Below are 27,072 nucleotides of genomic sequence, written 5' to 3' on the forward strand. Positions count from 1 at the left end.
ACTTGGACTTCATTGACATTTCTTCGAATGTACACAATTGAATGAACTTTTTCACTATATAATCGCTAAAAGTGCACCCAGGGTTTATAGGGTGTGTTTCCCTTACCTGGTTGCACCGTACTTACTTGGTATCACCAAAACACTATACGCTTACACGGCAGAGTGCCATTCTTCCTGGTAAAAACCCTACAGTCAGAGTACAATAAACAGTACACTTTAGAAATCTGATGCCAACAAAGGGAGAGGGCTGCGTAACTCTGCTTCTCTTTACTGCACATTCACCGCAGGGTACCCTCCTACAGCCCTCTCATTCCTTTAATGGCCATTTGATCGGTGGTCTTGGAGATTCGCATCTCAACAGGAGAGGTCACCTGCTTAATGCTCAGGGGTCCCGGGGCACTAGTTGACCTACCTTACCCATGGCTTGCACAGTGTTTTCCTCCATAGCAATTGCCTTCCAGAATCCAAAGCAGCCTGCACTTCTGTTGCACGCCAGACTCCCACATTCTCACCACAGCGAATCATTAACTCCACAAATATACTTCAACCAGGGTTACCCCAAAGCCACAAACATTAACTTTCTAAAGCACAGACTAGGGATTCTTCCATGTACAGGGCACCTACCACCATGGTTGAGGAAAGACGGAAAAGAGACCTGCAGGCTATGTAACTCCAACAATGGTGACATCCTTCACGTAATCTGTTTATGTGAGGAGCTGCACCAAGCACGACAACTGCTCCTTACAGACCAATTCAAGCAAAAAGGGATTTGCACCAGAAGGCAAGCTGTGCTCTCCTGCCTGAATCTGTCCAAACACCAAACTAAATTGTAGATTTGTGCAATTTCTGACGGTGGTCGAACAGAGAACACCAAAAATGGTGGAAAATGCTATAGAGCCAGGCGGATTAGCAGATGGACAATAGGACCTAATGTCCATCTAGCACTAGGGGTGCACCCTTGTGTAAGTAGAGTCCACGTGGTAAACACAGTATATTGTTGAACTGGACGAGAGCAAGCTAAAACGGAGATCAGTACTTTCCAGCAGTCAGTGTAAAAAAATGTGTCTTAACCAGTTTTTTTGAATTATCCTTTTAAACTGTAATGAACTTCTTACTTCTTGATTTTTCTTAATGGTTTTAAACAATTATGTTTTTAAGAATTTTGTAATATGTATTGCAATGGTTTTAATTAACTATGCAAAAAAAAAAAAAACTTCAACTTCACCACAGCGAATGCAGCAGGGCTTGTCTCACCCCGCCTCACTCCCTGCCCACTGGGGTTCGGAGTGGACTACAGGCTCTGCTGCCATGCACCCACGCATGCCCAGCTAGAAGTGCCTCCTGGCTCACATCGACCATCAAGTCTCTGCGCTGTTGGTATCCAGCGCACGCCTTGCCTCCTATGGCCACCACTCACCACAACAAAGGAACCACGGAGTCACCTACATGACTCCTCAACAGTGATCCACAACCACACATTTTCCTGAGCAAGGATGCTGCTGATTTGGGCAGGATTTTCTGAATCTGAGGCCGGTGGCAATGGTGGCACGTCCAACTCCGTTGGCCAGTGGCTCTGCTCCCCTAAACATTAATCATGTTGATATGTAAATGTGGTATGCTACCGCTTGTCTGCTACTATGAATTTGCTCACATTTGTTTCGAGAAAAATGATTTGCATTGATGTGGCAGATAGACCCCTAGCACTATTTTTATGTTTCATGTTAATGAATTAAAGGAATTCAGAAATAGTATACATAAACACACACTGTGAGCCTTCATTTGTGCAAGGGAGATTAATATTTTCAAAAACCGTATTGATTATATGTACAAGCTTTTTGCTGATATGAATACTAAATTGCGACTATTGGCGTCTTTGTTTCAGTTTGGCCGACATGTACTGCCAGTTAGCAGTCAGACAGCTGCTATATGAATTGCCTCACTGAAGACAGAAAAGGAGCAGCCTGGGAGGCAGTAGAGCGGGTTTCGCGTCACCCATCACTGGTTGGTTCAGAGTCAACATCCTTCTTATCTCTGATGTGACAGCTAACAACGGGTACGGGCAGCTGTGATTGCGCCTGTGTTACTGATGGGGCGCCTGCTGTCGGGATCAGGGCCTCGCGGCGCAGTCTGCACGAGCCACGAACAGTCGCCAGATGGCAATGACTTTTGATTACCACCGACCTTTACTGAATATAAATCGCCAGCACAGACATGAACGACGCTGGAGCTGCTGGGCCACTCACTCTCCCTCTTATAGCAGATTCAGCTCACAAGCACTTTTATGTTTGTCATCACAGAGGGAAGGTATGATTTTGATAAAATGGAAGCTTTGGATCCAAGATGCTAGCAGTGGGGGACTGAAGGAAGCACACAGCAGGAGATGTACAATGTGTAAAGAGACATGATTCCTACCTGCAGTGCACGATGATGGGGTGGTTTCCCGTCTTCTGCTGCTGTTTCTGAACCGCTGCAATGAGGTCAATCATGCCTTTCCCCTCGGCAGGGATCCCCACTTCGGGCCAGCCATGGAAGTGGAACTGCCGGACGAGTCTGGCCACCTTCTCCTGCAAAGAGGTTGAATGGAAATGTGCAAAATGAAGATGCTGTACCACCCTGTTAATAAATTGCATATGCTATGCCCTATCTGGGTTTGCTGCATGCAGTGGTTCATGATCTTGAAGTGTGGCACGAATACACGTGTGTTGCTACATTTCTTTTTTTTCTTGCAATCATTCTGCTTCAAAAGCGTTAATATTTACTCCGTAAGAAACATGAGATACTTAGGAGAGAGCAAGTGATATAACAAGCCAATGGCCAAAGGGAGCGGATCAAAACCCCTGCTATAGGCATTGAAAAGAATAGGCCTTGTAGACCGCAGTGCTGTCCACCCACACCTAGAAAGTCAATTGTGAAGACGTTTTACAGAGTCCTACTGTTGCTTTGGGCCTCCTTCCCTGAAACTGAGTTTAATGACGTGAAAAGTACTTAAGAGCTTTCTTTGTAATGTTGCTCCGTCTTTTTTGACATTGTCACCTTTATTTGCAGGGTGGGGGCTTAAGTCTTGTTACTCATTGACCATTAACACAACTCCGACTTTCCTGAAAGAAGTATGTGATGCCTTTGGCGGCACACTGCTGTGACGTTACACCAATGCTAAACAACCATTAAGTCTGACATAATAGAAGTAATTGAAAAAAAAATTCTCATGGCCCATGGGGAGTTGTGGTTCTGTTATTCTAGAAGGTGCCCTAGAAAAACATGCCTCTTAAAGTAAAAATCATTATCATGTTTTCTGCCGAGCAAAATGTTTCTATATCACATTGCACAAAAGTACACAAACACACTTACTGAATTTTACTACAGAATGTACAAGTTAACACTTACAAATGTGAGAAAGTGCAAATGAATCCTTCAAAAATACAACAAAGAGAGAAGAGCAAGGAAGTGACATTAACCTTTTTGCCAAAGCTGGTATTAGAGTATTAGGTGTGGGAAGAAAGATGAACGTCTGAACAACCTGCTTCTAGAACAGTACCTTAATGCGAGGCAATGTGTAAGATCATCAGTAGGAAGGGGACTGATACACGGCGTTGGGCTCTTAAATAACAGGCATGCTCGCAGCTGGGTGGGCACAGTGATGGTTGAACTAAATATAGGTGCCGATTGCCAAGAGACTAGAAACAGACCACTGTGGACCATGTTGACTGAAAAAGGAGTCTACGAGGGTGCCATGGGAGACCTACCCGTGACAGACAGGTTACCCAGTCAACATCTGTACCTCGGAGGATCTACAAAGGGAACTTGAGTGGAAGGAAACTGGAATGTGCTCCTCTAATGATCTGGTATATTGAATTATTTTTGGTGTGCATTAACTCTTAAGGGTCCCCTGTGTCCGCCAAGTCTGTCTCTCTCTAATGGTGTCCATTCTGCATGATGGAAGGAGTCAAATATACTGCTACCCCAACCCTCTGAGGCTAAATCATTATGACTAGTTTTCTGGTATTACTAATTTGGTTTGTCTCCCTCTGGCCGCTCACATTTTATATAAGAAACAACAAATACCATGAATTCAGTACATAGGTGAATTACATTAATTGTTAGTGGGACACTTACAACAATTTATAGATACAGCACCCAACCTTCAGCTAAGTCTGTAGGTGCTGGCATATGTTTTATACTTGGCACACATGTGTGTTCTTTTACATGGCCCGTTCAAACACAAATGTTGATAGTGCTTAGCTAGCTACATTTTCAAGTCTTAACTAATATTCGAATTGCCAGAAAAGTAGTTTTCTTAAAAAACATTTTATTGACATTTGACAAATCTCCGTCCACAACAACAAAAACACTAATAAAACATGGTATCAATATAAAGAACTACTATTATAACTGCAATATAGTGTTGTGTCTTGAAACAGTAAATGACTATTAGAAGGGAGGACAGGAAAAAACCTCCTTGCCTTTCTTTGTACTACTTTATGAATGGACAGTATCTTGTCATGATTTAGTACGCATTTGTCCTGAATCAGATACTTTTAATCAGTTCATTATACTCTGATGAATGCTACAGATGAAAAGCATATGGAAGAAGGGAGTTTAAGATCAGTGTTTAAGCTGCACCAGAAAGTCTGTGGTAGGTAGAGCAATTTCAATTAATTGCGCTAAATTAAAGCATGACAGTTTTGCAAACAGACAATGTTTTATTTCTGTATTTATTGAGTTGCCTATCACAGCTCTACTTCGTTGGCTGTCATTGTAAGTGGTTGGTGATAGGGTGGCTGAATCCAAAGTGGATAGCATATACATACCATCTTTACAATCAAATCCAGCTGGGGAAAGTGACTGATTGGGGATTGGAACACATAACAGCATCACTGCGAGGTAGACTGAGTGAGTCACTACAGCATGGCAGGTCCAGTACCAGTAGAGGTGGCAAAAGGTAGGAAGGTTAATAGGAGTAAAGGTATGGTGGGGAGCGGGAGGAATGATGCAGGTGAGCACAGGCTGTAGGTAGTAACTTTGCATATACACCACTCCTGCGATTCATTAAATACACCCAATAGGGTTCAATCATCAAAAGTTGCCTGAAGGTATGGTTCTACCTTCGAGTTTCAGTTGTCTGAACTTCTGTTGAGGGGTGATTGTTTTAACCTGCAGGAGACATGCACTTTTAATTTCTGCCTAATGGTTTGCCCAGATGCAGGGGGTTTAGGTTTATTATACGAGACAGTTGTGTACTTTAATTTACTTTTATTGTGTTACTCTATGAATTGTATCTATTGGACTCTGTAATTTCACTGACAGACTTCGTCCATTCGATCACACACATTCTATACATGAGATTAAGGTGCATTTATGAGTGGTGGCTCCCCAAACTTGGTGATGAACCACAACACTGGTGCCCATAGCCCAGGCAACACAGTCCGCAGTGTCCAGGTTGGACTTCAAAATATACTTTGCTGTGACCAGGCCAAGCTGTACAGTCTAGGTAATAATGTTCCAAAACTCGTAAGTAAAGGTGGGCAAAATGTAACTCACCATATCTTAGAAGGCATGGGTGTGGTGACCCAAACATCACACTGTATTCAACGATCAGAGTGACAAGATAGCTAAAGAAAACATACTTTTGCCTACACTGTACATTTTCTTGGACTCCCTATTCAAAGGCGAAGTGAGAAATTAGCTTGGATTAACTTTACTTATAGTGGCATGAACTTTAAGATTCTTAGGAGTAAGGTGCTGCATCAAGACAGTTGGATCACCAAGCGATAGCCTGTGTCTTTGAGCAATCGGATAACTCACTGGCAGAGCAGAGGAGGGTTTGGATGAGGCTGCCATGAGGAACTCAGTCAAAGCTTCATTAAATTGTAGCTGGGGCTCTGATGTTGATGGCTCCAGTTGTATGATCTCTGCCAAAAGTTAAGACATGGTTTCTACTTTGGCCAACTGAAAATTCAACACGTCTGCGCACTATATATCATGCAACAATCTGTTTCTGGTCAAATTTCTAAGGCAGTGACATTTTGCAGGGCAAGGCATAAGCCAGCATCAGTGTAATGAGTGAGGAGCAAGTTGTTTGCCTTGTTATCATTGTCCTCATTATAAGGAACATGCTTGAGGTCTTCAGAATCATTGGAGTCAGAGTCATTGAGGGACTCCATCCTCCTGACATATTACCTTCGATGCAAGGGGACAGGAGCGGAGTCATCCTCAACCTCAAGTTGCTCCGCAGTAATAGTGAAATGTAACTTGGGTCATGCCCTGGCCTATGTTAGCTCTGGATCCACCAGTGTCAGAGTGGAATCTGGAGCCAGCACCTCCAATGTGGAGAATGGAGCCAAAACAGGAACAACTGGCAGAGCCTGTGGCAAGGGGTCCATGCCCTGCCCATGCCCTGCTCTGGACGGATCACACCTTGCTAAAATTTACATTACCTATAGACACAAACATTATTTTCCCCAGTAGTGAACCTACATGGAGAAGACCATGACGAAAAGTCACTCAATCCTCTATCGTAGTGCATTTTAACCCCCCACCCCTAGTCCACACTGAGAACATTGACCTTGCAATAACAGATTTTGAGGATGCAATCACTTCGGCCTTGAGCATCATTGCACCTCTGTCAAGAATTAAGAACAGGGCCAGGGCGTCACCCTGGTTTAAAGAACATCTGAAAGCCGCCAAAATGTCCAGTAGGTATGCTGAACACATATGGAGAAAAACCAAGACCAGTGAAAACCGCAAAAAATACAAAGAGATCCATCCCAGCTATTTAAATAACATTAGACTAGCCAAAAAACTGTATTTTATAGACAGGATCAATCGAGGGGCCAACTCCAATAAGGACCTCCATAAAATACTAAAGGGGTTTACTAATTCTTTGTCTGACCAGCACGAAAATATACAGTCGCAAGAATGGGTTGACACATTGTCAACTTTCTTTGATGAAAAGATCAATTCTATTCGTAGTTCTTTTCCAACTGCTGATACTAGTACCCTTGACAATAATCCAGTCAGAAACCATGATTCTACCATCCCTCTCCTACTGGAATTAACCATATTCATGTCAGATGAAGTCTGAACCGCCCTGGCCAGAATTAAATCAGGTTCGCCAGCTGATCCGCTCCCGCCCGCTTCCTTCCAATCTTTGCTCCTTTGCTTATGGATAAACTTACAGATCTACTCAACCTGTCAGCAGCCCAAGCAAAGATCCCGGTCAGATGGAAGGCAGCTTTAGTCAAGCCCATCATAAAAAAAACCTCAGCTGATCCTAAAATACCCAGCAACTATCGTCCTATCTCATTGCTGCCTTATTTTGGGAAGGTACTGGAACACCTGGTCAACAAACAGCTTACCACCCATTTGGAGAACTATGAACTTCTCAGCCCTTAACAGTCAGGATTCTGGGCAGCTCACAGCACCAAAACCTTGTTGGTGGAGGTTGTGGATAACATCAGACTGGCCTTGGATGACAGGCAGTCAGCCATGCTCATTCTGTTGGATCTGTCAGCCGCCTTTGACACCATGTCTCACAGCGTTTTAGAACAGTGGCTGTCAGGGGCAAGTCTCTGGAAGGGTTCAAGAATTATCTAATGAACCGAACAACTTCAGTCCAAATAGTCAGCCTGGTCTCCCGCAGTCTAGCGGTAAGCATGGGGGTTCCTCAGGGTTCTATCCTTAGTACTATGCGTTTCAACCTGTATGCAACACCTTTGGCCAGGCTGATTAGGTCCTACAGCTTTGATGTGGTGTCGTATGCCGAAAACACACAGCTATTAATCACCTTAGGCCCTGACCACCTCGACACAAAGGCCTGATTTAAAAACTGTATGATCCATGTTGATAATTGGATGTGTACCAATCACCTCCAACTAAACGGAAAGAAGAGTGAGGTCATCCTCTATGGCAAGGCGGATGAACACTGGTCTAGTGATTGGTGGCCACAGAAACTGGGCCATGTCCATCCCCCAAATCGGTGGTGCGTAATCTTGGAATGATCTTGGACACTCAGTTGTCAATGAAAAACCATGTCAACTAGGTAATCAGCATTTGCTATGGCTTATTGCGTAAATTATGCAAAATCTTTTAATGGATTCCTATTGAATCCAGGAAACCACTGGTCCAGGGACTCATGAGTCGCATTGACTATGGCAATGCCCTGTTGGCCTCCATAAACAAAGAACTCCACTCTAAACTTGAAGTCTTGCAAAATACCGTGGCAGACTGATATTAAACCTCCCTGCAAGAGCACCTTCTGCGCCGTCTGAGATCCCTCCACTGGCTCCCTATCAAAAAGCGTTGTTGTTTCAAAATTCTCTGTCTAGTGCATAAGAGTATTTATGGAGCCAGGCCAAGTTACCTGGCCAAGAAACTAGTCTGGTATCAACCTAGTAGGACACTCAGATCTAGTTCTAGACGTCTTCTCTCTCCTCGCAGAGTTCGTACCGCCAGAAATGGTGGATGATCTTTCTCCTTTCTCGCTCCTGTCTTCTGGAATAAGCTACTGCCCCATCTCCCCGCCATCACAGATCATAAGTCCTTTCATAGGGAATTAAAAACTTGGCTTTTCCTCATTTTTTTTTTTTAAATTTGTTTATTGATTGAAATCACATTAGTACATTACATGATTGAACAACATATTGCATCTTTTCATCAAGATGTTACAGGTAAAGCATTAATCAAGAGTTGTTCATTACACATCTTCTACCAGTCTCTTGCCTTCACATTTCCATTTCAGTCGTGGGCGACACACATAAATCTCCCCTATGTTCGTTCCATCGTGACCACTTCTAATCCCATTTTTTGGGGCATCCCCAAGTTTTATAAACCTCTGTCTCCGCCACCATACATCTATCCATTTCTTTGGCCCACAGGGAGACACGAGGCGGGCGCCTGTCCCCCCAGCCCCTAGCCACTTCTCTCTTAACCAGAGTGGAACCCAGCGTTGTAAATTGCCTTTCGACTTCTGTCAGGTCAGTAGTGTCCAGATGTTCAATAACCCAAGCTGTGGTGTAAGTGTTATAACTTTCCTCAGGGCTGTGTGCATATGAGTCGTTGCTCCCTCCCAAAGGGGGCGTATCTTCTGGCAGGACCATAGTGTATGGTAAAATGTGGCCTGCTACTCACATCCCCTCACACATCTGTCATCAGGTTTGGATCCTATCCTGGCCAGTTTTGTCCCTGACATATTTGATCGATGGAGTATTCTAAGTTGGATTAGGTGAAACCTCTGGGTAATAGCTGCTTCACGTGGGGACATCAGCGCCGATTGCCAATCGTCATCCTCTATAGGGCCTACATCATCCTGCCATCGCTCCCTAAGCTTCAGGAAGGCGTCTGGGAGGTTGTTACTCAGCTTCTTGTAGGTTAGGGATATTTCCTTTGAGTTAAGAGGCCCGTCCAGCAGGCGATCTTCCAGGGGTGACGATTCCGGTATGTCTTTAAAAGATGGAAAAGCCGCCTGTAGAGCGTGTCGGATCTGTAGATATCTATACATTTCCCCCTGTGCCATCTGATATTGTGTCTGGAGTTCACTGAAAGACAGTATTGCCCCCTTTTTAATCAGATCCCCCACTTTTGATAGTCCAATAAGGTCCCATTTGTCGAATCCGGGCTGATAGCCTGGCCGTCCCAGCCGCTGAGAAAAGCATAGTGGTGTGGCCAACGAGAGATGCCCGCCCATCCCAGTCGAGAGGTAACCAGATGCCAAATTTCTAGGGTATGTTTAGTGGTTTCGAAGAACTTCCCCTTGTTTTTCCTGACGGTAGTATACAAAGCCCCCAGATATCCAGAGCGTTTCAATCATTTTTAACTCTGCATTTCCGACTGTCAGTTTTCATGGAGTCCTCGCTAGCGCCGTAAGACCCTATGGCGATATGTGCGCTTAACAAATGTCTTTGACTTGAATTGACTAGAATAGGATGAGCCTGAACACAGTAAGTCAGAGAAGGGGAAGGACTTGCCTGCAGAAGTTTCACTGAAAAGCCCAGTGTATCCATGGGGCTGTAGGGTGCGCCAGGGAAATCTGGAACCATTTCTAAAGTTGCAGCATAACCTTCTTGAAGGCTGCAATCGACTGAAGTTGGTGATGGCCCAGCGATCTCTTGGCACATTATCACTGGAACTGGGTCTGAATCTAACATGGAACCGTGGATGGACCCATCAAGTGCAAAATGTGAGACTTCTTACTGGAGCTGAAGTGTTGCGGAGGTGAACTGCAGCAGCCCTTGTCTGGTTTACTGACTGCTAGCTCTAAGGCACCGGCAGTTATAGCAGACAGATGGATAGTAAGCTGGGTGGGTCAGATGGAGCAAGATGTATGTTAACTCATCCAATCTGGGCAGAAGCGGTCCTTGCAGAATAGCCAGAAGCAGTCTTTGAATGGTCAGAGAAATTCCCAGTGCTTCCAGATTGCAGAGGTTCTCAAGGCTAATTGCCCTATGTACTAGTCCCAAAGGTCTAAAGTGAGCAACGATAAAGAGAACATGCCCCACAATGGCTTGTCTACTGGGTGCACTAGGTTGCATTGATGCCCCATCCTCCCGAATGTCCATCCATTTAAAAGATACAGCTCTCTAGAACTTGGTGCTACTAGGGCACCACTTAGACATTACATCCATTTGAGAACCAGGAACACCTCTGTATTAACACTGACTATCGGACCATTAGAGTTGTAATGGCTCTCTCTAAAACTGTGTTCAGTAAGCACTGTTCACCAACCACAGGATCACCAGTGGCTGCATTACTTGGGTACTTAAACACTGACTTTGGAAACAAGTTCTTTGGCACCCAAAAACAAGCATCATTGGTAGGTTGGTAATTCCAACGTTCTTTTGGATGGTGAGCTTTTTGTTGTTCAGAGCTTTTTTGGGGCTTTTGAAACAAATGTTCATTAATTTCTGCCAAGGACACAGAGAAAGTAGGATCTCAAGTTGTTGTACCAAAGCAGAACTGACAACTTTATAGCATTCTATCTAACACCCTTGTGTACTGAGAAAAACTATATTAGTAAAAAAATTGAGATCCAAAGGCCTTAGAAGACACTCAAGAACTCACAATCTTCCCCTAGAGGATAATATTGGTTATTGGTGCACAATTTGAATTTTCATGCCTTAAAGTACCACACAACCAGTCAACTATTTTATGTCGATTGTATAGATCTGAAAAAAACTATTCATACAGATAAAATTTCAAATATAGAGATGCAATATAAAATCACAATGCATAATATCACCAGCAGAATTTAAAATTAACAACGCTACCACTTAAGTTATATACAATTAATTAAGGTTGTCGTTCGGCCGCAGAAGGTGATAGAATTTTCTTTTTGCTTTTGCTGATCCCTTTCACATCCTTACGGTTCCTATATTTAAACAAAGACCTCTACATTTTAAAAGATGTAGCTCTGCGCTAGCATTGCATTGCTTATGTGTGACTACTGTGTCATATAAATTTCAGTTCTAGACCTGATACCTGCACTGAGTCAGCTGTACAATAACAGTATCCTGGTTATCCCGTTAGAGTGCATTGGTATGGATGACCCTGGGACAGTGGTGGTCAACATCCTTACCAGCCAACCATACTGTCCAGCAATTGCTGTCTGCCACGGGACTCTGAGAAAGGTCTCATAATATACAATATACTTTAAGAGAATTTATTAATTGTTAAATGCTTTTTTTATTGTTTGCCGTCACATTTTCCTTCTCACAAACACCACCATTGTGCCCACATTTCTTTTTGTGATCTACCTTTCTTTGGAACTATACACAGCTTTCTGTTTGCTGTCCACTGAACAACATAGATAAAATACCTGGTTATAAGTGACCACAAGATCTCGAACACTTATTGAATCCATAAGACTGTCCGTTTTCAGCTCTATGTTAATCTCTCCATGAGATACAGATAACTCTGTTGGCCAGTACTGAAAGCATTTATCCTGCAAAAACAAATCAGGAAATTAATGCTCATTCTTCTGCACTGTTTCAATATAATCACAGTTGCTCTGTAGGAGTGAGTCATGGTTAAAACAAAGAAGCTGATTTTATTTGTGCTTCACCATTCCAAAGCAGGGCAGTCAATTGTCAAATAATGTTTAAGCGCCCATGCCACAGACAGAACGTGAAACTCAAAATAAAAATAAAAATAGAATGTCAAAAAAGACTAACAAGTTCTACTTGTCAAGGAAATTAATAAACATAAGGTGGAATTCTGATGGTTGTAATCGGAAATCGTTGGTGATATAAGATGTTATTATTAGAACTTTCTCTAATGCTCATTTCCATTAAAAGGACAATTATGTTTTCTCACTACATTTCAATTTCCAAAATTAAGCTGAAATATTAATTATTTTTAATGTTTTTACAAGCTCCAATACGTCACAGCGTATAAGAAATTAAATTAGAATAGAAAAAAATTATGAAACAGAAAACATGTCTCTTCTATGATTGCAAGCAAACCTTAAACTAAGAACACATGCCCATGGTGCATTCAAAGGCATTTGCTTTGACTAGATTAATATGTGTAATAGTCCATTTTCAATAAATAAACAATAAGATGTCTTTGATACAGCAGGAACATTTAGCTTAAAATACGTGTCTTAAATTGTGCAAAATATTAACATGAAAATACTTAAAGAATGAAATTGAAGAAAACATGCCTTTTAAATGTACAAGTTAATGTGTAGTGTGATGATTTTTTTTAATAAGCACTCATTTATATCATAATTACATTGTCAAGTAAGCCTAGGCCTCATTTATTTCTCTAACTCTTTCTTTTGCTTTAACTTTCTTAAATACCCAAGTTTTTTAGCAGATGCTGAACTGTGCTGTATTAAATAAATAATACATGTTTGACTTCATCAGACATCATCTTTGTACAGTTTGATGAGTTTAAAAATGTATTCCTTTCCTTCCTAAGCTACATGTTCTCATTGTATTTGGTTAGATTTTAGCTGACACATATTCACAAAAATGAATGAAAGCCATGTTAGTAGATGGTGCACAGGATAATGATTACTTTGTGAAGAAATTCCCTGAGGTGTTTGATGAAAGGTTGTGGAAAGTGGTAGGATTTGAACATCATATTAGGTTGAAAGAGGGAGCAAAGCCGGTAGAGCAGAAAGTGAGGAAAGTGCCACATTTGATGCTGGACCCCTTAAAGAAAGAATTACGCAAGTTTTTGGAGTGATGGGTAATTGAGGCGATTGTGCCATCAGAATGGCTGGCTCCCATTTCTTTGGCACCTAAGGGTAAAAGAAGACATTTGAGGATGTGTGTTGATTTAAGGGACCTCAACAGAAACATCTGGGCAGACAGGCAGCCTTTCCCGAATATTGGGCAAGAATTATCTGTTGAAGGGGGCACGTTTGTTCAGTGTGATGGATTAATCAGTGGCATACCATCAAGTGCCGTTGAGTGAAGAATCCAGATGACTTACCTCCTTAGTCACCCCTCTGGGGGCTGACAGGCTTGTCCCCATGCCATTTATGCTCACATCTAGTGTATGGAAAAGATAAGGAGGATCATGAGAGGAAACTGTTTAAGGTGCTAGGTAGGTTACGTGATTATGGATTAACTGGGAAAAAAGAAAAATGCCAGTTTAGAGTGAAAATTTGGCTTACATTGGGCATACCATTTCTAGGGATGGCATGCGCCCCAAACCCAATTTGGCTAAGTCCATAGAGGATGCCCCGGTACCTTCCAACAAGTACGAGACACACTCATTCCTTGGATTGGCAGAGTATTACCACAAGTTTATCAAGAACTTTACAAGTGTAACACCCAATAATGCTACTGTTGAAAAAAGGAGATTGATTTTTGTGGTCTGGGAAATGTAGGTTTGCTGTTGACATGGTTAAAAAGAGTATTGGTAGGTTGCCCACGCTAGGGAACTCTAATGTTGCTAAGAAAACATTCTTGACTATGGATGCCAGTTTGAAGGGTCTGGAAGTGCCACTGTCCCAAGTTGTTGATGGGGAAGAAAGAGTGGTTGTGTTCACTGTAGTGTTCTGGGTTTAGTGTTTATATTACTGCACTTCTCTGCATCTAGCTACTCAGCCAGTGTGAGTGTTCCAGGTTAGAATGTGAGTGTGATTGACATGGATGGAATGCTTGGGTGACTGGTATGAGGTTTGACAGTTGGAGTATGGGCTGAGTAGCTAAGAGGCTGCTCCTGGTGGGGTTGCTTGTTCCAGCATAATACTTCCTGCAATTATATCTATGGTTGAATAAATCTACTTTACAACTCATCTACACCTGCCTCGGCTACATCTCTTCATGTATGTATGACTAAAATACTACATTATTCATGGCGACGATCTGGAGACTTTCCTGCGCAAAATATGCCTATTTACAAGAGATGGGAATAACCTGTAACTGAAGAGGAACAAGCATCATCAAAAGTAAGAAAATAATCTTGTTTAGCATGTTAAGAAGCCCCACCAGTGCCGGGTACATCAGGCAGCCCAAGTCTAAACATGCTATTATGCTGTTCAGGAGTTTAGATTGGCTTTATTTCATTTTCGTTTCTAAACTAGTAACACAGAACAGATGTTAAAAATGACAAACATTGTGTTAATGGACTTAAAAGTTTTCTGGTCTGACTTACTGTGAAGATTGATGACAGAGAATTAATCACTCGGCGTCTACTTAAAGATCATTTAATGACTTTGACTGTGCTATAATTGTGCCAGCGTTTCATCTACTAAGGAACTATCAGGCATATGCATCAACGAAAATACCTCCCGGTAAAACACCGAATCGGTAAAACAGGCCGATACCGAACGCAAAACCATAAAACGCAATGCATCAAACAAAAAATCGGAAAAAAATAAAGAACCGCTAAAATCCTCCGCGGTAAATTACCGATTCGTTAAACAGACATTCGGAAATACCGAACCCCAAAGCATACTTCGGAAATACCGAATAGGCAATAACGAATCGAAATGGAATGCATGAACAGTCGCTAATACCGGAAATCCCTAAAATCGCTATTTAGCATGAGCAAAATAAGGGGAATCACAATCAGGAGGTAAAGTTAACAGAAGGACAGAAAAAAAAAAAACTAACCCCATCAGCAGGTGCTGACAATCAGTAACCCTTCATAAATGCCCTGGGAAACCCCACATGTACACCAAAATGGCTGCCCTCTACGTGCTTGCTAGGAGGTGGAGGATCAACGCACAGGCCCAGCGCAGGAGGATGATACAGGACAGGATCTTCAGGGTGCGCATCACTTTGCTGGGGCAGACCGAGGAACAGGTGTACGCCAAGTATAGACTCAACCGTGCCATGATAATGGACCTAATAGCAGACCTGGCACCATTACTGCAGCACGAGACCCGTCGGACCAACGCCATACCAGCCCATGTGCAGGTCCTATGCTGCCTGCACCTGCTTGCATCTGGAAGCTTCCAGGGGGTAATAGCTGAGACAGGAGGCGTGTCGCAAAGTGCTTTATCACGCTTCTTCCACCGGTTCCTAGAGGCCATGCTGACATTTATTAATCGCCACATCACCTTCCCCAGAACCCCCCAGCAGCTTACCCGCACCAAAAGGGAATTCTACCAGGTGGCACAATTCCCCCATGTCATAGGGTGTGTTGACTGCACGCATGTCCCCATCTGTCCTCCATCAGCCACCGAATACATTTTCCGCAACCGGAAATCATATCATTCTATTAATGTGCAGGTGGTGTGCAATGCCAAGTTCATCATTACGGACCTTGTAGCCCAATTCCCCGGGAGCACACACAACGCCTACATTTTCCGTCACTGTGGCCTCCACAGGCGCCTGATCAACGGTGAATTCGGAGAGGGACACCTACTAGGTACATATAGCTGCATCATCGTACTCCCCATCCACTCCATCCCCACATGTATAATTTCATTCATGCTGATTACCATTCTCTCCCCATCCTGCAGGTGACAGCGCATACGCATTGCGTGAATATCTCCTCACTCCCTATCTCAACCCAGCTACCCCGCAAGAGCAGCGCTACAACAGAGCACACATCAGCACAAGGAATGTGGTTGAGCGAACATTCGGCATCCTCAAGAGCCGCTTCCGAATACTGCACAAGACTGGAGGTGCCTTGCAGTATGACCCAGTGACCTGCTGCCAGATCATTGCTGTGTGTGCCATCCTGCACAACATCGCCACGCGCAGGGGGATACAGATAGAGGTGGAGGGAGAGGATGAACTACGTGCCCAGCAACCCCCCCCACAACACCGACAGGCACATGTGCCCAACACAGCTGAAGGGCAAAGGAGGCAGACATACATCACACGGAATCATTTCTGAGACAGGTAAGAGAGTGACTTGACAACAGGAACAGATTTGCAAGGGTTTAATGGGCATGGACACCTGACTGGTGCAGAAATACGTAACACAAACATGCTGCTGCTGCAGTTAAATTAAAACTATAAATGTCCCTTCTCAGAACAGGTGACGCGTGCGGCACTTTGGTCTGGCCATGGTTACCTCACCAAGGACAGTGTGACTTTGCCACATGTTCACTTCCGTTTGCCGCGTACCCCCAGTCTCTTGTCCTGTGACTCCTCGGGTTCTACACGATGGGAGTCAGTGGCAGTTGCATTGCGGCCACTGCGCCTCCTCACGCTGGTTTCCGGCAGGGAGACGCTGCTGACACTGGAGGCTGCCTCACTCCCCTCTTCCGCTCCCAGACTGCTGACACTGGCTGACCCTGGCTGCAGTTGCTCCACTGCAGTGGTCACCCTCTCAAGGGCCTTTGCCACATCCCCACAATAATGACCTAGCTCCACTTGCAGGGACACGGACCTGCGGGACAGCACAGCCGTGCTGTTGCACAGCTTATTGATGGCCTTGTTAGTAGTATTCACTGCCAGCATGATCTGCCTGTGACGCCGGCGCTCACTCTGTTGGCCTGCGACTATGGCACGTGTCAGTTCTTGCAGGCAAAGCTTGATATCTTTGTTGCCGGAAGATACGGCAGTGGTGTGCTCACGCACAGCGTCAGTCATGTTGCCAAGTTTGTTGCAAAGTTTTGTCATGGTGAGTTTCATGGCACCCATGTGTCTCCCCTGCAGGCGCTGGACACGCAGCATCCGGGTCTCCACAACTCCGTACCCTTCGGACAGATCGACCGGTCTTGCAGCAGCCCGACCCGGGGGCACAACCCTCTGCCTGATGCGCTGTCGGCCTGCAGTTTGGCTGGTTGGAGTGACGACAGCCTGGCGTGGAACATTTGGGTGTGATGAACATTGATCTGACTCCATCACGGACAGGGCGGCAACATCTGCTCTGCGGCTCTGCGGAGTGGCCCGCACTGGTGGTGGTGGTGGTGTCTTGGACCGCGAGGAAGGTGGTGGTGGTGGTGTCTTGGACCGCGAGGATGGTGGTGGTGGTGGTGCTGGCTTGGACCGCGAGGATGGTGGTGGTGCTGGCTTGGACCGCGAGGACGGTGGAGGTGTTGTCCGCCGTGGTGGTGAAGGGGAGGACATGACTTCAGCTCCCTGTGAGCACTCCGCATCTGACAACTCTGGCGTCTCCGAGATGACAAGGCGGCCACTGTCGTCAGAATCGATGGGGGATGCATCTGTGTGTGAAACAGTGCATAGTTATTATCATGGTATAGTATGTGACAATAGCTGTGGCATCTCACAATAAATTACTTTTTGTGACTGACATTTGACCCTTGGCTGCTGTATTCATCTCTGGGCTCAGGCATGCACCTATTCATGTATTGACTACATCTCCCATGGTGCAACACAGTGGTGAGGGTGTGTGTCTAGGGCAACGCTACATGTGCACTGGGTCTGGCATGGGGGATTGGGCAGGGACTTAGTACACGCTGCATCGTTACGCTGCCATGCTTCTTACCTTGTCCTCCTTCCGCAGCACCTGAGGTGTCCAGACTTGTGACCCCCACAACAGCTTCCGGTTCTATGGTGGCCTCCACTAGATCCTCCAGGGCTGTGTTAGGCGTCACATTGGATGTGCCCCCTCCTGTGCCAGCAGCATCCTTGACCCTCTGCGCTATCCTCTCCTTGGCCCTCTTACGCAGGTCGTACCAGCGTTTTTTTAGGTCGTCGATGCTGCGGTGGGTGACTCCGCAGGCATTCACCTTGTCCTTGATGCGCAGCCACATCTTTCTTTTTTCAGCCTCTGGCACCTTCAGCGACAACTTTCCAAAGAGTCGGTCATGGTTGCTGGTCACACTCTCTATTAAGATTTCCAGCTCCTTATCTGAAAACTTACGTTTTCGCTTTCGGGGTGTGTCCTTTCCATGCTGGGGGGCCTCCTTCTCCATCTTTTCCTGCTTGCCTTTTCCTGGTTGCTACTGGTTCTGTCAGGGTCCTCAGCTCCTGTGCTCTGCCTCCTCCTCTGTGCTACTCCGAACACTGAATGCAGCGTGGCTGTCCTACTTCCTGGTTGTGATGTCATCGGCCTGCTTCCGAAGCGTCGCGTAAATTTCCCGTTTTCGTTAATATCGAATCCGCTAATACCGGATTCACTAATACCGATTCGGTATTACCGATTTCGGTTTTTGCTACTCTCGCTGGCGTATAATCGTTATTTAATAGCGATTATTAACGACTCAGTAATTTTTAACGATTAGTTTGATGCATCGCGGTTTGCATGTTCATAATAGCGAGTCGTTATTTTTCGGTATTACCGACAGGTATTACCGAATGTTGATGCATATGCCCGTAAATATTGCCAGCAGTTCGTTTGTTTAATGTAAAATCACACGAAAATGTACCACTCGAAATGTGAAAGGAAAATTATTTGGTTTAAGGACAGTTGAAGTTGTTCGAGTTTAAGAGTTCAGAGTGGAATTGTTTTGCCACATTGTGCTGCACCTTCCCGTGCTGACTGTGTTTTCTTTCTCAGTTCCTCTCATGAGGAGTGGAAATTTTGCCACATTGTGCTGCACCTGTTCGTGCCGCGGGTGTTTTGGGGTTTGTCCTTTCAACACTTTCATTCATGGGTAGCCCCATATTTTCTGTGTTCCTCACATGAGGAGTGGAATTGTTTTGCCACATTGTGCTGCACCTTCCCGTGCTGACTGTGTTTTCTTTCTGTGTTCCTCACATGAGGAGTGGAATTGTTTTGCCACATTGTGCTGCACCTTCCCGTGCTGACTGTGTTTTCTTGGGTTTGTCCCTTGTTACACCTTCACTTATGGGTTAGTCCCATGTTTTCTTAGTTCCTCTCTTGAGGAGTGGCTTTTGTTTGCCACTGTCTACCTTCGTGAAAACGTTTTCTTCACGTTAGGTCTTGCTCACTTGTTGTTTGTCTCTCATATTTCAATTTTCTTTTTCTTCAGTATTGAAGGAGGAGGATGGTGTCAATGTTAGTATTTACTGTCTCCTTCATCCTTCTTTCCTGGTTTTTGTCTGTTTACCCTCTCATGGTGTGAAGTCCTTCTCATCCCTGGGTTCACGGATAAATGTTACTACTATATACTTTGATTGTAGATAGTTTTCAAATATTACTACTGTATACTTTGATTGTGAGTAGTTTTCTTCTTCACTCTCTGATTTTCTTTTGTTTTCAATTTCGAGAGGGAGAGGATGTGTAGTGTTCTGGGTTTAGTGTTTATATTACTGCACTTCTCTGCATCTAGCTACTCAGCCAGTGTGAGTGTTCCAGGTTAGAATGTGAGTGTGATTGACATGGATGGAATGCTTGGGTGACTGGTATTAGGTTTGACAGTTGGAGTATGGGCTGAGTAGCTAAGAGGCTGCTCCTGGTGGGGTTGCTTGTTCCAGCATAATACTTCCTGCAACTATATCTATGGTTGAATAAACCTACTTTACAACTCATCTACACCTGCCTCGGCTACATCTCTTCATGTATGTATGACTAAAATACTACATTCACCTTCAGAGCCTTGACAGGGTCCGAAGAGAATTATTCGGTCATCGAGAGGGAGGCTCTAGCATGCACGTGGGGCATCTCACATTTCAAGTTCTACTTGTGGGGTCTACCTTTTTTTGTTATGTCAGTCCATAAACCTTTACTGATGTTGTGTACTAGCAAAGGAAGTGAAAGAGCCACACCATGCATCCATGGATGGATGGCGGGAGCGAGGGATTTCAATTTTTATGTGGAGTATTTGAGTGGTTATTGAAACAAAACTGCGGATTGCTTATTACGGCTACCCATGAAGGATGACATGGGGAGTGTGAAGAAGTCAGGGTGTCATGGGTTCACAAGCAGGTGGTAACAAAGGCAGAGGGGTGCAAGACAGTTGAGGAGGATGATACTGTGGTTTCTGTCAAAGAATTGTTGTGAAGGGAGGGCCAGAGAAAAAGCACCTGAAAGCTGAAGTTGAGGATTACTGGATTGTGCGAGGGGAATTGAAGATTGTGGAGAGTTTTCTGTATAGAGGTGAGATATTGGTGCCACCCAGTAAGGAAGAGTAATGCAAAGCCACCTGACCACCCACTCAAAATACGGCAGACCGTCGGGTGGCTTATCTCCAACAGCCTATACTATATTGGGCTGCTGGAGGAAGATTTACAGTGATGGAATACATTTTACGTTGATGTAAACCTGACTGAAAATTGGCGAGCAAACTGAGAGTTTTGCAGACAGGGGACTCCATTGCGACAGAGTACCCTGCCTGCCAAACTCAAAATCAGGTCCTTACATAAAAGTATGTACCCACACACACACATGCACAGAAACACACATACACATACAAACACGTATCCACTCCATATTAATTTATATGTAGTTCATTTCTATTACTATTGTTACTATTAATATTAGTAATAATAGTAATAACACCAACAAAATAACAATAATAATAATAAAATAAAAATATTAGTATTTGTGGTAATAGTAGTAGCAGTAGAAGTAGTAGTAGTTGTAGCAGTAGTCTTAGTAGTAGTATGTTTATTATTATTATGTGAAGATTGACAAGCTGTGTTCTCCCAAAAAACAAGGTTTGGCAGACACAGTGACTAAACTGGTTAATTTGTTTTGTTTCAAATTCTGCTTCAACTAAACACTTTAAACTGTTTGCAGACTATCAACGTTAGCATAGGAAAGCATACTCAGCAAAGGAGAATGGGGAAAGGAGGAGACGTTCAAGTTTAGTCCACAAGGGGCAGGGTGAGGCGGGATCTTGGAGCCAGAAGGAAGCTTGACGTAGCAAAAAGGCCTTTTGATCAGCTAAAAAGTCTGGGAAATTGACTCCACCTTCAAGAGCGGGGCGAATTAGTCTGATAAGGGACATTCTTGGTTTCTTATTATGCCATAAGAAAGAGGAGAGGATCGAATTAATTTTTTTAAAGAATTTGGCTGGGATAGAGACAGGAATATTAGAAATTGTGTAAAGAATTAAAGGCGATAACATCATCTTGATGGTATCAAGGCGACCCCACCAAGACAGATAAAGGGGATGCCATCTAGCTGTAAGGTCGGATATTTTCTGAGAACATTTGGTCAAACAGAGGGAGATAGTGTCTGGGATGGAAGGGGTGATGTACAAGCCTAAATATTTAATGTGAGAGGGACTCCAGGTGAAATTAGAGTCGCTGAAATCAGGTTTAAAGGTGAACTTCGTCAAGGGCAGAATCTCACATTTATCACTATTGAGTTTGTAGCCAGAAATTAAAGAGTAATTCCGCACTTCGTCCAGGAAAGCGGGAATGGATGCTGTGGGATTAGAGATGAAGAGTAAAATATCATCTGCATAGGCAGCTAGTTTGATGGGAGAATCCGCCGTTTGAAAACCATGTATATTGGGATTCTGGCGAAGCTTGGTCAAAAAGGGTTCTAGAGCGAGATTGAAGAGGAAAGGTGAAAGGGGGCAGCCTTGGCGAACGCCTCTACCAAGATCAAAGTAGGAGGAGATCTGACCATTCGCATATACCGCAGCCCGTGGTCGAGAGTACAACAGTGAGACTAGGGAAATGAATTTAGGGCCAAAGCCAAACCATCCGAGAGTGTAAAAAAGATATGGCCATTCAACCCTATCGAAAGCCTTCTCGGCATCTAGGGCGATCGCTGCCAGGGAGCTCTGAAGGTATGAGGATTTGGATAATATATTGAATAAAAGTCTGGTGTTGTCAGTAATATAGCGACCCTTAACAAAACCAGACTGTTCTACGCCTAAGAAATCGGGAAGTAAAAGATCCAATCTTATCGCCAACGCCTTGGCGAAGAGTTTGTAATCAATATTAACAAGGGAAAAGGGTCTGTAATTTTTGCAGTGCTGTGCATCCTTTCCTTCTTTGGGTATTAAACAAACTGTCAAGCTCCTTTTATCCTCTACCAGAGGGTTGCTTTGGATCTCGCAGTTGTTCTCGCACTCCACCTTTCTGCCTTTCCACACTCTTTGTTCCTCCTTTGATTTGCCCTCCTCCTTTGCCCCCAAATACCTCCTACTTAAAGCCGCTGTCATGGAGGTCTACACACGGCTCATACAGACATCACCTTTCTCCACTGCTCCTGACCATACCCTCCGACTTCACTCTCTCCTGCATACCACTCCTAAAGCTTCCGTCATTTACAAGCATCTTCACGCTCATGTATCTGCTAGACCTAAATCTAAAGTTGAGGAGCAGTGGGAGCAGGACCTGGCTGTTTCTTGGCCAATATCCTTATGGGATAGGATATGGACAAAGATTCGTAAAACGTCTAGAGCAGCGTCCTTGACGCAATCCTTATTTTTCATTTACAACAGGTTGCTCCATACCCCTTTCACCCTTAACAAAATGTTTTCTACTGTCTCAGATGTTTGCTGGTCCTGCTCCTCACCTCACGCCACTCTGTTTCATATGCTTTTTCTTTGTAAACATGTGCATGATTTTTGGTTGCAGGTTTGGGCTCAAATTAATGTGATTCTCCACACATGTATTCCCTATTCTCACACGCATATTTTTCTAGGGAACCTCTCTCCTTGCTGGGAGGAGAATGAGTTACATGTCCGTATTGTTGATTTGCTCTTGGCTGCTGCATTCCAACAGATCACTATCAATTGGAAGACCTCTTCTGCCATTTCTTTTAAAGCATGGTGGTATAATGTTTGCCATAACCACAGACTTGATACTGCTTTTGTTTTTCCTGCTCAATAGGCAACCAAGCGCGCAGACCTATGGCTTCCTGTTACATTGTATTTGGATAATTGTGTAACTCGCTCTTTCTGTCCACGGCCTGCTCAGCAGGAGGTTCCTAAACCCCCCTGATACCCTTTTCACTTCCAGTATTTCTCTGCATTAATATCTGCTTTGTCCTTATTTGCTCCTGTTTTTAGATGCATAATTATTGTACTTCTTAATTTTTTTTTTATTGCCCTTGATACACCTTCTTTCTTTGTTCCCCATCCCCCATCTCTCTCCTTCACTTTTCTTGCTATATTCTGTATTGATACCTTATTTCCTGATTAATAAAATTTCTTGAACTTAAAAAAAAAAAAAAGCATAGGAAAGCATACCTGTTCCCTTTCTTGTAGTTCTGTTAGCATGACAATTGTATGAGATTTCCATTCCCATACCATTCTCCAGAAGTCCTCTACCGTGTGTGGAAGTGGTCCTTGTGTCGCAATAAAATAATCCTTCTGACGATAGCCCTGCAATAGAATAAGAAAAGATAATTTATCAAATGGCAAAGGGGATACTCCTAGTATTGGTGGCCGCCCTTTCCCATGCCTGATGCATGCTGATGACATTGTTATCCTGGATGCAACTCCCAAGAGCTTGAATATCCGATTGGCCTCTTTATGGCAGTTTGTTTCTCCTCATTTTTTAAAACTCATTGTCTCAAAACGTAACGTACTGATTCTTAAAGGCAGTAAAGTTTGGAAGTTTTATTACGATGGCAAGACTCTGGGCTCAGAGAAGCTGGAGATAGTAAAATCAAACATCCTATTTGGGGAAAATAATGTTGGGTGGTATGAATGAAAAGGATCACATTAAGCACTGTTCATCCAAGGCCTTATCGCATGCCAACGGACTGGGAGCTTTTTATAACGCAGTGGGTTGGAGGCACTTTTTGCATTTTTGTATCTGTATATAAGGTAAACGTTCCGCGATGCTACTGTATGCTGTTGAATTAATTAATCTGTCCAGTGGGACTTCTAAGAGAAGACGGAAGGCCAAATTCAGCGTAAGTTGTGTAATTTTGATTCATCCGCCCGCACCTGCGTTGACTAGAATTTACCATTTTTTAAATGTTTCTTCAAATGTATATTATTAACATTTATCTTAGTTGTTACTTTATCTGGTTATAGGGTGACCTCCCATGAGTTCCAAATGATGAATAAATATTGAATTGAATGGAATTGAAAACACAGCTTCACATAGCGTCCTTCAGGTTACAAAATCTTATTGTTGTTCATCATCTCTCAGCATAACCATCACAATTTTGGTTTTGGTTTGATTCATCAGGATCATGTGGGCGAGAATAATCTGTTTATAATGATTTGTTAATCAATTTCTTATTAGATGCATGTTCCAATGTCTGAACGTGTTTGTAATAAGATTATGATGTCAACTACTATCATTCGTTAATCACCCAAGTGCATTTAGTGTGCCTTAGTTGAAAGGGCAGTATTAAAAAAACTCATACACCAAATGAGGGCGAAATGCAGCAAAAACGTTAATTACAGAAACAAAAAGAAACACTTTATATGAATAAACGAGGCAGAAAGAGGGCACAATTGTAAGAAAACCCTATGTATCCAAGATTTGTGATAAAATGAGCACATGTGGAGAAAGAGCTTGAGAGATCCAACATGCAATAATGAAAACAGTACCTCTCATCATACATCAGAAGGATATTACAAGTAATCTCGGAACTTCTAAACCATAAAATGGCACCTAGCCTTCAGCTTCATTCCTGTATACGATCATATAATTATAATGTGACTTGCAGTACTTTATAATGTACAATTAGGGGTTCATATATGTGCTACTTATCAACTGTGATAAGGCAGAAAGGTGCCCATTTTTCATACAAGCAACAATTGCCAGAAAACAAATAAAGGGGGATAGAAGTACTAGGGAGACAAAAACACAGGCTGCTGTTATCATTTAAAAAAATAACTTGATTAGGTGAATATGTTATGAATATACGTATTTTCACAGCCTTATAAAGTATGAGGAGTGTAGGAAAGAGTCTCCTATTTTCTCAGATTGATTTCCACAGTTTATAGGCATGACAAGAGAAAAACTACAGCCTTTAAAATGTATGGTGGCTCACGGAGTGGAATATCCTGCATATCCTGATGGGTTGTCCTGAACTAGGGGGGTGGGAGGAGTTGTCACCTGCACCTAAATAGGCCTGCCTTACACAATGCTGTCTATGCCCTCCTATAGTGTGTCTGGAGCCAGGGATAGGGAGTGAACGGGGCGTTGTGTACTTCTAAAGTTTGTATTGAAGATACCCCCACATCAAAGACATTATGAGTATAAGTACAGTGGCTCTGATCCCATGATTTTAGACATTGGTTGGGACTTGTAACCAAACGCTGCTGGCTCTACATACTGCACCTTTCCAGGGGACTATTGTGCTGCCAGGAGGAACTGCCTGCTATGCTGTGTGGCCTGCTGCTTGCTGGGCTGCAGGAAAGACTACTACTTTGCCCTGCCCTATGTGCTGGCCTGCTATCTGTATCCCTGTTCGGCTGCTCCCAGGTGACTCCAAGGAGCCAAGCACATGGTGAGCGCTGTGTCTGCTTCTTGCTTGGGAAACCGGATAAAAACCTCAAGATGGACCTTGGACATGTGAATCTGGCCTCTCGAGTCACCGGAAATCAACGCGCGGAGAGCGCTTCATTTGGGATTGGATTTGGCCCGAAAAAGAGCAGGTGGTGAGTGCTTCATTATGGCCTGTAATCTATCTATCCTAGCATGAAGTGTAGTTAGAGTGATTCATTTATGCCACACTCCCCGAAGTTAGGAAGCCACTGCCTTGCCGGAAGAAGCTGCCTGCCTCGGCCACTAACCATAAGCGGAGCAGAGGAACCCTGCTGATGTCGTGGATTGGACGGAGCCGGCGTGCTCTGTGAAGGCGTACCGGCCATAGTCTCCCAGGAACCTCAGGAGAGAGTCCTTGGTACGGCCCTTCACGTTCTCTGAGTCGCGCCCCCTATGGTTGTGAGGATTACTCCTCGACGATGTGGACAGTCTTAGCGAGAGTTGTCCAGCTGTCCTACGCCCGGCTTGGGCGGCTCAGTTCTTTGCTGGTCAGCTGCAGTTGCTCCACGCATTCGCAGCATATTCTTTTGCATTATCTTACACTTGGGTGACCCAGCAAGGTCTCCCCCAGGATTTGGCAGTGTGTGCCCCCCAAACCCTGTGTTAGCACATATTTATTTATTTATTTGCGGGTTTATAACACGCTAGGATCACCTCCCAAAGGAGTATCTCCGCGCCTTTGGCATCCTTCCTGCACATAGACAGTGAGTACATGTCCTATCTAATAGTTTTGAAATAAAAAGGTTTTTAATTGTTTCCTAAACGGAAGATATTCCTTACAGAGTCTTAAAGAAACTGGGATGCTATTCCACAGCGTTGGACCCGCAATTGAGAGGGCTCTACCACCCTGTCTAGTCTTTTTTGCTCTCGGGACCTGCAGCAGAGCTTGTTCACTGGATCTTAAGGATCGCAAAGGTTTATAGGGGAGAAATGTATTAAACAAATACCCAGGGCCTTTCTTCTGAAGACACTTGTGTATTATGCAACAAGTCTTGTACTTCACCCTTTGCTTGACCGGAAGCCAATGCAGGGTGTTCAAGAGGGATTTGGAGGGGGTGCGAGGGGGCTGGTTTAGAACAAGGCGGGCCGCAGTATTTTGGACCACCTGCAATCTGGCAATTACTCCCTCATTAGCTGATAGAAGCAGCCCATTACAGTAGTCTAAACGACTCAACACTAAGGCCTGCACTAGCGTCCTCCTGGTAGAGTCAGGGAGCAAGGGAAACACTTTCCTTAACATTCCGATGACATGGAAACAGGAGCCCACCACTTGATTGCTATGTTGCGTCAAGGACAGCTCCTGGTCCAACCTCACACCGAGATTTTTTACCACCTGTTTAGGCTCTGGGACTGGTCCTAAATCCTGCGGCCACCAATC

General features: G+C 44.0%; 1 protein-coding gene across 2 annotated transcripts in view; it reads right to left on the bottom strand.

Moving 5' to 3' along the window:
• Positions 1 to 27,072, bottom strand: part of PTPRE (protein tyrosine phosphatase receptor type E) — a 566,294-nt gene that overhangs the window by 44,863 nt on the left and 494,359 nt on the right. For both annotated transcript variants that reach the window (XM_078643508.1, XM_078643509.1), the window contains 3 exons: positions 23,432 to 23,566; positions 11,810 to 11,935; positions 2,413 to 2,564 (listed from right to left, as the gene is read on the bottom strand). In XM_078643508.1, the coding sequence (XP_078499634.1) occupies positions 2,413 to 2,564; positions 11,810 to 11,935; positions 23,432 to 23,566 (413 nt within the window). The remainder of the gene's footprint in view (positions 1 to 2,412; positions 2,565 to 11,809; positions 11,936 to 23,431; positions 23,567 to 27,072) is intronic.

Source organism: Lissotriton helveticus, chromosome 5_1 (genome assembly GCF_964261635.1).
Source record: "Lissotriton helveticus chromosome 5_1, aLisHel1.1, whole genome shotgun sequence".
NCBI lineage: Eukaryota > Metazoa > Chordata > Amphibia > Caudata > Salamandridae > Lissotriton > Lissotriton helveticus.